We start from the raw sequence: 12,610 nt of genomic DNA, 5'->3' as shown, positions 1-12,610 counted from the left end.
TAATATTTATAATAATATAATATATAATAATATAATAATAATGTGTATATATGGAAGGAAAAGCTGTAGATAATTAGGGAATGAAGACAGTTCTATTAGAAAAGATTGCATGACTGTTGTTATACTGATGGAGTTTGTCTGTATAAATTTGGATTACACTGAATTTATCAAAAAATCAGGTAAACGTGCAGGAAGTTCGCATTGGTTTTGCACAAACAGCATCAGATGTTCAGAACAGATCAGAAAACAGGAAGGCATATGCGACATACACGGGCAAAATGAGAAACCTGTTTCATATAAAGGCCTGATCCCCGGCCACTATTTGAGAATTTACACTCCTAATTATAAAATATTCAATATGTGGAATCAAATACTCCATCAATAGTCGGCCCAAGCTCAGAAGAACATCTCACTGGTCAAACGGAGACATCTAGTGGTCAGCAGCCGCTGGTGCGGGGCTGCTCCTATCTGCATGAATGGAGGGTTAGTATGCAAGAGTGTGTGTTGTTAAATTCATAATAAAATACACAATGTTTATGTGTTTGCCTTCATATCTCCAACCGCCAGATATTTGAAGGCAGAGCAGGTTGGCTGCATTTTGCCCGAAGGTGACTATATATGAACTTGTGTTATTGGACCCTTTAGACAAAACCTATGTGTGTGTGTGTGTGTGTGTGTGTGTGTGTGTCTGGATCACTCAGAGTGTCACAGCAATATTAATAACACATCATGAATACAACTCACGCACACACAACACTCACTATCTCTCTCTCTCTTTCTCTGTCTGGGTGTATTTGGAAGATAAACTGAGCCGATGCATTCTGTCATTAAATTATCTCTCTTTGTCTCTTTCTCCCTTTAAATCTCATTTATTCCTTTTTTCTTGCACATCCTTCGTTTTTCTTGTATGATCACTCCTTTTATTTCTTATTTTCCTGTCCATTCTTTCATCCATGCCTTTCTCCCTTTCTCATCCCTCCTTTCGTCATCTGACTTTACCTCTCTCTCTCCATCCTTCGGTTCACTGGTTTTCTTTAATTCCACACTTCCATTTTAAATGTCTTCCTTACTACTTTCTTTCCTTTCTGACTGTCTCCTTCTCTCTATTCCTTTTCGTCTTCTGCTTTCAACCCCCCTTCAATCCTATATCATTTTCCTTTCTTTCCTCCTTCCTTTCCTCTGTCCTTCCTTTGACTGTCCTTTTTCATCTCCATCCTTTCCACTTTTTTAACCCCTATTTTCTCTTCTATACCTTTATTTTACATTCTTATCTCCCTTTTCTATTTTTCCATGTCTTCCCTTCCTCTCCCCTCTGTTCTGTCCTTGTCGCCCCTCCATCCTTCCTTTCTTTCTTCCATTCTTGCCTCCATCCTCCACCCAGTCTGCAGCAGTGCTCCCATCAACATGAAGGTGCAGCACGTGAACAGCAGCGCTCTAGTGGTGCGATGGGCTCGTCCTGAGATCACCTACCACCCGCCCATCCTCCACTTCCTGGTGTCCTACAGCTGGACGGCCCATGACGACAGCTACGAGGAGACGCACCTTACCGACGCCAAACACAAACTGGTAAGACTGAGAGGGACTGGAGCCTGTGGTGGGAGGGTTATAGGCTAATACAGTGGGTTGACACAGATAATTATTCCACAAAACCTGCTGAACTCCCAAGTTATCGAATGTTGCAGCCACATCAGTACCCCCCACTTCAAAATAAGATGCTATAGGTATTATAAGTATTTCTTTAAAGTAACATATGTAAATTAACTTCACTCGTCAGGTCTATAACATCGCTAACAATCCTAATTCTAACGAAGTAGTTTTCGTGCCTAAGCTTAACCAAACTGTAATGTTTTAACCACTGACAGTGGTGTGACTGGCATGGCCCAAATGGAGCACTGACTTATGCAGCCGTGGTGGAAAAATGTAGACATCAGAATACCACTGATTTACCAATTCTGTTCCATTGAAGTGCTGAGAGACTCTGAAATGCAAGATATATGTGAGAGTTTGCTGCTGAACACTGTTGTCAATCAATCTTTGTTGTGAGGGAATCAAACAATTAACAAACATGAACGCTATATGCAAATGATACACACATTAAAATGCTGCTGTGATACTGTGATTCTGCGTTATTGTAATAGCTGATTGGAGAACAGTGACTGTAATCCATCATTATCTGATCCTGTCTCCAACAGTAATCACTCCTGATTACTAAAACCTAAAATATTTTTATGTACAGTCAGGTAAGGAGGTGGTCTTCACTGTAAATATAAAAAACACACCTTTAAAGAATTAAAGACGTGTTAATTTTATCAATACTAATCAAAGCCACCATTTTTTAATAGCCTTAACTAAGTGTTGTAGCAACCTAAACCAGACCAGTGTGAGCTTCAACGCAAAGCATCGATGTGTTAGGTAAACTGTAGACCAAGAGTTCCCAGACTTTTTCCCCTGAAAGTCCAAAACTGAAACTTAATGGTGGCCCTACACCTACTGCATTGTATTGTTACAAAGATGCAAAATGGTTTGCCTTGACTGACTTCCTGCGCAAAGTGTCAAGTGTATGCTCTGATGATGATATAAATATAATTAAAGCTGCAAGCAGCGATGAACGTGCCCTCGCACACGTCACGTGCCAGCGTAACACATGGAGACCACAACATGAAAATTTCACATAAATCAGATCAAAATCGCCATGCAGTGCTTACTTCCTGTTGCCAGTAGGTGGCGCTATCACTATATCTGAATATTGTCATGTAGACGTGTTCAGGGCGGGACTTTTATCAAATGTAAAGTTTCGTTGAGATCGGATCATGTACACTGAAGACGCCACGCCATGGGCACGCCGTTCGACGGAATGTTGTAAATAGCACAACTTTTAATCATGAATGTCTTTAGATTACGCTGATTAAATTTGACAATCCGATAAATTCCCTAGGAGGAGTTCGTTCAAATACAACGTGTGCAAATCGCCGAAAATGACCACGAAATTCAAAATGGCCGACTTCCTGTTGTGTTTGGGTTATGGGTCCAAGAGGCTTTTTTGCTTGTCCCATCATGATACACATGCATACCAATTTTCGTACATGTCGGTCCATTACGTGTCCCTTGGGGGCTATTCTGGGGTGCGTGGCTAAAGCCATTTTGCAAAACGCCATGCTACCAGAAACAAGAAATACCTTTAGCACTTCGCCACACCTGAATTTTGTGCAAAGTTTCACAAGTTTCGGGCATGTTTAGCCCGTCCCAAAGTGGTTTAAATGTTAAACAGAAAAAGCGGATTTTTCCGCCGCGTCGCATGCAACAAAGTTCCACGCAAATTCTTAACATTATTCGGCATCAATCCTAAGGAACTTCTGACAGAATTTCACTGGATCTGGTCAATCTGCTGGAAAGATATACATGAAAGTATAAAAATGACAATTTCCTTTCACACTAAGGTGGCGCTCTCACTATCAGTGATATAAATGATATAGAAGTGTTCAGGCCGGGGCTCTTATCAGACAAGTGAAGTTTGGAGCCGATTGGACCAATGTACACTTCAAGTTCTTGGCGGTAACATAAAATTTGACGCCACCGCCACGGACACGCCTCTTTGTACAAAAACTCACATAATCAATGAAATATCATCAAACAACATGTTTTCATTTTCTGACTAAATTTCAAGAGTAGACCTTGAATCATCCGGCTAGGAGTAGAACATGGAAGTATAAAAGAATGACATTTCCTTTTACACTAGGTGGCGCTCTCCACTAATTACTGCGTTCACATAGGACTGTTATGGCGCGACTCTTCATCCAGACATGTGAAAGTTTCGTTGAATCGGATCCATGGTACGCAGAAGTTATTACAACTCCCTCTTTCATGGCGGAGGTCTTGAAATTCCAAAGCCCAGCGTTTCATGAGTTTTCGAGCATGTTGCGACCTCCAAATATGCAGTCGTTTGGAGGAAAAATAAGGAATTCCTTCAATTACAAAGGGCCTTCGCACGGTCAGCTTGCTCGGCCCTCAATTATAAAGTATTCAAATGACCATGTACTTGTATAGCGCCTTTCTAGTCTTCGACCACTCAAAGTGCCTTTTACACTACGGCCATAATTCACGCCTTTCCACACACATTCACTCAGTGGATGGCAAAGCCCCATCCCGAACAGAACTAACTCATTCATAACACATTCAAATTCGGTTAAGTATCTTGCTTCAAAGAATACTTCGACATGTGACAGGAGGAAGTCCAGGGGATCGAACCGACAAACCCTTCCGATTAGTGGACACCCAACAGATGTTATTGTTGTTAACAGGACCCTATCCTAATGGGTGGCCGTTAGGGATACTTCATTTTTAAAGAGCATTTTTACCTCACAAGAAATACACCAAACTATCATTTTTGAATTCCTTTTTAATTGTTCACTGTTAGAAACATCTGGCGGGCAAAATCAATCAAGATCAACGAGACTGTATATAATAGAAACCGTAAATAACCTCAGACACATCCCTGATGAAGGTAACATAGCCATAAACATTTGGTGAATAAACTGTGGTCTGGTCACATTGGACAAAGCCCCCTGACCACCTCCTCCCCATGGCTACTGTGTAGTATGAGAACATCACATTTCCTAGATTGTACAAGTCATTGCCAGTAATCCGAGTCCAGGCCACGATTACATTTCCTCTAAATGATATTTAGTAAATCAAATTAGTTGGATAAAACATATTGTGAGGGAGATGGGGTTGCAGTCACAATAAGAGTGTCAGTTACCAAAAACTTCCATAAATTTAACATCAGTGAATAAAGTTAGTTTTCACACAGATAGGCTGAACTCAAATCCCCTTTAGCCAAGCAAAGATGCCAATAATCCACACACTGTGGCCCAAATAGGTCTGCATCCGCAACAATCTAATAACCCACATTCATAAAACTTTATCTTTGGTATAAACTGTGCAACCCAACAAGCGTCAGCTTTCATATTTGTAAAATATATCACTATGGGAAGACATTAATATGCTCAATGGCAGAAGTGCTGAAGTATGTCAAACTCTTAAAAAAATCCATGCATTTAAAAGCACATGCACACTCGTGACATTTTTTTCTACACCTGGGAGTATTCTAACATATGTGGAAATCACCAGCATGGACGAGATCTGCCTGACATCAAATATGTGTGTGTACATAATGAGCTCAGTGCGTCTTTGAATTAGCTTTTTACACACTTTCCTCTCCCCTCTCATTCCTCACACACATGCAGACACACACACATTTGCAGTCTTTCTCTGATGTGCTTCCTTGGCCTGGTTTGTGTGAGAAAAAGAAAAGGAAAATCCTGTTCAGACTTTTCTGACTCTTAGCTGTCGATAGCCATGTTTGCACTGCCATATATTCCGCTGAGATGCAGAAGAACAATGGATGCTTTCAGCTCTTCCCTACACATAGCTCAGATTTTATGTCCACCGCTGTGTTGTAGGCTTTGTGAGGAAGTCCAAGTGGGAAGTTGGTTTCAGTGGAGTTTGTTTCAGCTTCCAACCATGTCAGTCCTTGGCCTCTCTAACACTGAAATCAAGCAGCCATCACGGCTGAATAATGAATGAATTGTGAATAATGAATATTGAAGTCAGTGTTGGAATGTTTCATACTGCAGTTCCTGTACCACCCAGACATTGAAATTAACTGATAACAAAAGAAAAAAAAGAGACTGTTCCTTGAAATCCATAGATTTTGTAAAAAAAAAAAAATATATATATATATATATAAGCTAGGATTTAGATAATGGCTGGTCTCAAATAAAAGCCAGTAGACCTGCACTATTGTGGCATAATAGACTCAGGTCATGCACCAGTGGTACACTGTGGCCTTCTCTTTTTAACAAGAATACTTTGCTCCCTGAGTGTTTCTTCAGATTTTAGTCCTTGGTTGATTTGGTGATGTTGTGGTTACAGCATGTGGTTCAATACCAACACTCCCACAGTTACTACTGCTGCTACTTCAGGTTAGGATTTTTTAAAGCCACTCACAGAAGGGTTTTTCATTGCCCTAAACGGGGGGCACAAGACCTTCTTGATTTTAAGGGGTTTTAGAAAACTTCTTTTTAAAATATGGGCCTCTGTATAGCATTTCGTTTATTTCTGTGAATAAAACTGTTATATATTGAGCAACTTGTAATTATTCTTCCCCTCCAGTGGTTATACAGAGACACCTTTGTGGAGTGACTACTGTGAAAAATCCTAAAATTCTATGAAAAGGCATTCAGACAGTCAACAACATGATGCTTTAGTTTGTGTGTATCTTTCAAACTTAGTCTTTTTAGTACAAAATGTCCTCTTTCTGTTTCCCATGGCAGTGTTCCTTTCTGATCTGCAGCAGAAGGATTGTCCCTTGTATAGTCTTAAGTAGGTTTGTAAAACATTGCAAAAACTTTCATGTGACTACCAGGACAAAGATACCCACTCAGTTTGGCTTTCTCAGACTGCTGAAATAACCCATGATTGTATCTTGAATACAATGAATTCTGAAATGTATATTTGCACAGAGCAAGGAGTGAGGATTTTGTCCCACATTTCTTACAGTAAAGTCTCTCTGTGAAATCATCACTTGATGGTCGGGATGGGTGTGAGAGATGATAACATCACCCAATAACTCTCTTAATGTACATATGGCATGTGCGTGTTGTATTAAGTTCCTTTAAAACTCAACTTACCCTATAGATGTATCCCATTAAAAACAGAATGATTGATTATAGTTCCTGAATCGCAGGCAGAATGAGTTTGCATAAACATCTGCAACAGCAAATCAAACTAAACTGTAAACTGTTGGAAAAAAAAAAAAAGAACAAGGCAGCTTTATACATAAATATAATAAAATATGCTCACTAAACACGGACAATTAGAAATAAGAGCTGTCTCTAATAGTCTGTCTTAATTAAAAGTCTGGTTCTACCTTCAGTTGAGGTACAAAACAGCTTATGATTTTGTATAAATGATTATTTTAAATAATTGTTGTTCAAAAGTACAAGCTATTGTACTAAATAGTTACTTCTAATCCCTCACTACTGGTGTTTTTCATGTTGATATTTAGCAGTTTTTATACAAACATAGAGGACTTAAAATCCTGAATGGGTTAGATTCCAGGTTAGCCAACTGATGATCAGCCAATAATCAAAAGATCTCACCCACTCACGTAATAAAGTGTTACATATTTCCACCGTTGGCTACTTTCCTTTTTGATCCTCTTTGTCCTTGTTTGCTTTTTGCTTCCTCTGCCCTTCTTTTCTTTTGTTTTCATGGCTCCTACATCCTCGTCTTCCTTCTACATCTACGGTGGCCCTGAGGCTCACTGGAACTTAGGAAAACCCCTGCAAACGCACAAAACACAGCAAATGAAGAACACATCCTCAAAACATGTGCAGCATTTACAGCAATACAGAAAAGTCGGGGTCAACTCCACGACAGGGGACCAGTGGAAATGCCCCCCCTCTTCATTCACTGTGCACCCTCACTTGTATGAAAGCATGTCATGTTTTTTTATGTAAATGGAAATCCATCCACAAGTTAGAATGATGTGTAATGCTTTACAAGTTGAGCGAGAATTCAAGAATTGAAAACTAAAAGTCTGTCATAAGGTGTAGGCTAGTTTAAGCCATGGATTTTGAGAAAGTGGTTGACCGGCTCAACAGTAAGCGTTGACAATGACGATTTGACAATACTACCACTATGTGGTAGTATTTATAGGAAGGAAGTCTTCTGGAAAAGCGTTAGTAAATAAAAAAACGAATGTCACTACTTCACTACTTTGCAGACATCACACACGAAGGCAACATACAGGAAAAAAATATATAATAAAAAAGTGTGTTTTTCTTAACGCTGAAGCTGAGGTTATATGATGATAATGCAATCTACAGGCCTTCTGTCAGCACTAGTGGATAATAAAGTTTAATGTTTGTCACAAACAGCAAAACAACAATTACTGATAGAATTACATTTTTTTGCTCAGCAAGGTTCTGCGAGGCACATACAGTGGTTACTTTAAGCACAAAATTTAATTTAATTTTACCATCAAAACTTAATAGAACAGTAAAAGTACAGCTCATTTATTTATTACAAACGAGAATGAGCTAACAGGAGATCAACTCAATCAAATAATCAACTTAGATAACAATTGCAAATTTGCTTTGCATGTTCTGACTCACACTAACACATTAAGGTGCATTGCCAGGACTCGAGGTGGTAGCCCTACTACAGATCAACCATTAGCACTACATGTTTGGATCATTTTTTCCAAAATTAAACAAATTGAAATAAACGAAAAATAATAAAATAGAATGATGGCTTAATGACTTCTTAGGTCACAAACCATGGCAACAAGCATGTCCAAACTGCGTTGAGCACCTTTTACCATCCAGCAGTTTCTGGTGTTGTCTGTGCTACTTGCAGCGCGCATTTCTAAATGCTGTGCATGTTTTGCCAGATCAATGACGACGTTTTTTTAAGATATTTGCGTTTTGATTGTTTGCATGTGATTTCTTAAAGCTAGGGAAGGTACATGTTGGAGAAATTAGCTAAAGACATTTTGAAATTATCCAACCGAAAAAGTGACAGCTACATATACCAGATTTTCTTTTTTGATTTATTGATTTCTGGCAGGATGTAAAGAGAATTTCAACAAATAACAAATAATTATTGTTAAAAAATAATGCATCTGAAATACATTACCTACTTTACCTTGAAGTCGCAGTGCGGTGAGCATTTATCCTCTCTCTGCTGATACATTGCAAACTGTAAACACTCCACCCACCAGGCCAGCCTTCAGTCATATGTTATTTGGTTAAGTTCATTAATAGGCAGTTATTTAATCTTATCACTGTGATACACTGCGCATTTGAACATGGTCTAGTATATTTCATTGTGTACAGATATCACTGTCAAGATGAATTTCTGATTATATAGTGAAACTGCTTTGAATGGAGCCAAAATAATTTCTGTAGTTGTAAATTATGACAAGCATATTTCAGACTAACAGAGAGTCAAATGCATTTGCACTGGAAGGAAGCATGTGTGTGTTATTTCAGAAATACAGAGGATTTTACATCATCAATGTGTAATATGACTGCGAGGGCCTTGGAAAATCTAATAACTTGTTATGGAACAAAACTGTTTTGACACATACAAAATAAGCACTGATTGCATCATTAAAAATATGAGTTTTCTGTTTTACAAAGGCACACACACACAGCTTTGGCAAATGACAACTTATTATGAGAAAATAGGTCAGCTGAGGTTTTAATAAAGTAGTTATTAATTTGTCTGGGGACAAAAGCTTTTGATTGCAAACACACACACATGCCAACACACACACAAACCAAGCAACATCCTCCATCAATTCCATTACAAATGGTCTCATCAGGAGCTAAAATGAGCTATGAGAAAAGGCTGTGGAGCAGACAGGAGGTTTCATTCCCTTACATTGTGGTCTGCCAGTCGGCTAGCAGAATACTAATGCTGAGCTGGAGGGGATGCAGGGCTGCCAGCCTGTGCAAAAAGCATGACCTTGGGCCAGTGGCTCTGTGGGAAAACAGAAACAGTTGCAAAAAAAGGATCAGAGTGCCCCCTGGCTGCAGAAGCAGCAGCCGCTTTCGAAACTGTGAATCTGCCATTGTGAGAGTCGGAGGTAGAGAGGTGGGAAGTGTTATATCCCCCCCATCATTAACTCAGACTATGCCTTCCTCTGAAATCTGCCTTACTCTGCCTCACCCTTCTTCCACTTCCTCCCCTGGTCTTTCCCCCCCATCCCCCACCCCCCTTCCCTTCAGATTTTTTTCCCTGCCTCTTTCTGTCAGCCCTTTGATTTTGCTCTTACTTCTCATATCCTCCCTTGATGCCTCTATCTAGGTCACAATAGGGACTTACATTGCTGTGGGACCCCCAAATCCCAAACACACATCCCCCTTGTCACAATCAATGGAGAATCCCCATGTAACAAAATGCTCTGGGCTGGACTATTTTATGGCTCTTACCACTTTTGAAAAAAGGGGGAGCAGGGAGGGAAATGGGTTCCTAAAAGAATTCAACAGAGCAGAACTGGCATGAGTCAGAGAGCGGAGGGGGGGGGCTGGTGGTGGGGGTATAGACAGAAATTGAAATATACACTTGCCAGTTTATTAGGAACACCCAGTTAAATCTAATGCAGTCTAATACAACCATCATGCAATAAGATAAGTGTTTAAAGAGGTGTTGATTCAACTCTGATCATCATTTGTGGTGCTGTTAAACTGCAATGGGTTAGAATGAGACGTGTTTCTATTAGTCTACCATCATTGCTATAAACATGGTGTCAGAAACACTTCTCAGTATACAACTACAACCTCCAAAATGACTATAAAATCAACACCTTCATAAAGGGAGCATTTTTTTGCAGGGCTGCTGTTTTAGATTTTAGCAAGGTGAAGCTAGTGAATTGGCAACTGAGTGTATATTTACATTTTATCCTTATCTAAACAGTCTAAAATCATCTAGCAGCTCTGTGTGGCTAGCAGTAGAAACAATGACCATAGACATATATACATAGACACCGCATTGGCCGTCTGATCGTACGTCAACATCGCTGCCATATTGGACAAGGTAAGACTGGCCTGTACACAAATACAAGTAAACCGGGTCGCTGCAGTTTTTCTGGATAAAAAGCACTTGTATCAATAGAATTTCAATAGTTAATAGGCTATATTAGCGGCGAGACAATCAAGAGAGTGTATGTAGGCTAACATGAACGGAATTACTTACGTGTTAGAAAATAATGAATTGTCATAATATTCATAATAATCATAATGTTATATACAGTCTGCAGTGCATAAGTGTTACTATGTTTCGATGTCATTTATGGTTGCGCTTCTCTGTCATCTCCTCTGCAGAACAGAAGGTCAGGGCTCAGCTCCACACACAGACTTAACATTATAGTGCTTTTTATACAGGAAAACTGCAGCTCCCTGGTTTACTTGTTTTTGTTTACAGGCCAGTCTTGCCCTGTCCAGTATGGCGGTGACATTGATGTATCCCATTAACGGGCCAAAGTGGCCAATGCAATATGTATATATGTCTATGACAATGACAATGACAACATTAGCATGCTAATGTTTAGCAAGTTTAATGTTTACTGTTTAACATCATTCTTCTTAGCACTAAACACAGTACAACTTATAGGCTGACTGGAATGTCATTTGTTTTTCAGGTACTTGGTTCTAGACCAAAGTTTTGTTCAATCAATTATTACAGTTTACTAAGAGGACCGTTAGTGTCTGAACCAATTGTCATGGATATCCATCCAATAGTTGTCGAGAGATTTTACTCCAAAACACAGACCTCATGCTGGCGTTTGATGACCACCAATGTCAGCAGGGTTCATCTTCAGAGAACCAAGAAAGTACAAAACTTCACAACAGTCCGTCCAGTAATGGTAGCCTACACCTTCATCGCTGGCGTAGCTAAAACACATGATCAGTGAAGATCATTTTTATCTTGAAAAATGTTGCCGGCTATGGTTGCAACATAATGTTAGTATACTATATAATACTATAATAATATGTAAGCTCGTCCTTGGGGACAAAGTCACCGGCTCAGATTGTTAATCTCAGAAACAGCCATAATATCATTCTCCACCAGACTCCATAGACAAAAACACTAATTTTAGCTTGCAGATCATCGCAACATCAAAACTTAATTCATCGTGGACAGAAACAAAATAAAACTCACCAAAACTGTCTTTGTTAGCCTTTCCACTGTTCCAACAATCATCAACTCTGTTTTGATCAAAATAAAACTTTAAGTCACCAACATAAAATTGAAAAACACATTCAAGAATACCCTGTTGCTTTAAACTCCTGTCTGTGGTTTTATTACAGCAGGAATAATATTATAGTATATGATTATACATAAAAGCAACAAGGTGAGAGCGTAAGTGACCTGCAGACGCAATGGTTGGAGGGCACTAGAGCTCCTACTAACTATCCCTCAATTTTGATATTTAGTCAGGTTACACATTTGATAAACTCATTTAGAAGATGTCGGGGGGCAAGAAACCGAGCAGTTCGCCAGCCAAAACCCCTTCAGCAAAACGCAAACAGTCGGAGGGCATCGGCGTGGATGCTAACATTGCTAGTAGCGTTAGCGTGGCTATCGAGCTAGCGCTAGCCAGACAGCAAGGGAACTATCGACGGAATGAGAAACTCTGTAGAAAGCTTGGAGAGGTACGGAAGCCGAGAACTACGGAAGCCGAAGCCGGAGATACGGCCATGATTTTTTTTTTTTTATGGCAGCTGTTATCTCGTGATAACGATTATTACATTCGTGTATCTCAGAGATAACAAAGTTTTTTTGTTTCTCGTATACTAACGAAAAATTATTCGGTATCTCGACATAACAAAGATTGTGTATCTTGCTGATAACGAAATTAATATTAATGTGTTCGTCTTTCACTTTCTAACTAAGGCACGTGCCAGAACGGCTTCCGTCACTTACGGTCGGCCTACAGCCTCAGCACAAGTGGCTACGGACATCTATCGCAATTAGTTTAAAGTCAAGACGAACACATATTACATTAACGTCGTTATACGAGAATGCGATCTTTGTATCT

General features: G+C 39.5%; 1 protein-coding gene across 1 annotated transcript in view; it reads left to right on the top strand.

Annotated features, from left to right (window-relative positions):
• The window catches only part of LOC118328058 (receptor-type tyrosine-protein phosphatase gamma-like), a 144,962-nt gene that overhangs the window by 98,448 nt on the left and 33,904 nt on the right, over window positions 1–12,610 (top strand). Inside the window, exon 9 of the mRNA XM_035661662.1 lies at window positions 1,382–1,566. Within this exon, the coding sequence (XP_035517555.1) occupies window positions 1,382–1,566 (185 nt within the window). The remainder of the gene's footprint in view (window positions 1–1,381; window positions 1,567–12,610) is intronic.

This window comes from Morone saxatilis, unplaced genomic scaffold (assembly GCF_004916995.1).
Source record: "Morone saxatilis isolate NCDOM2014 unplaced genomic scaffold, NCSU_SB_2.0 Contig18, whole genome shotgun sequence".
Lineage (NCBI taxonomy): Eukaryota > Metazoa > Chordata > Actinopteri > Moronidae > Morone > Morone saxatilis.
The sequence above is the reverse complement of the archived record's forward strand: the minus strand, read 5'-3'. Positions and strand labels throughout refer to the sequence as shown.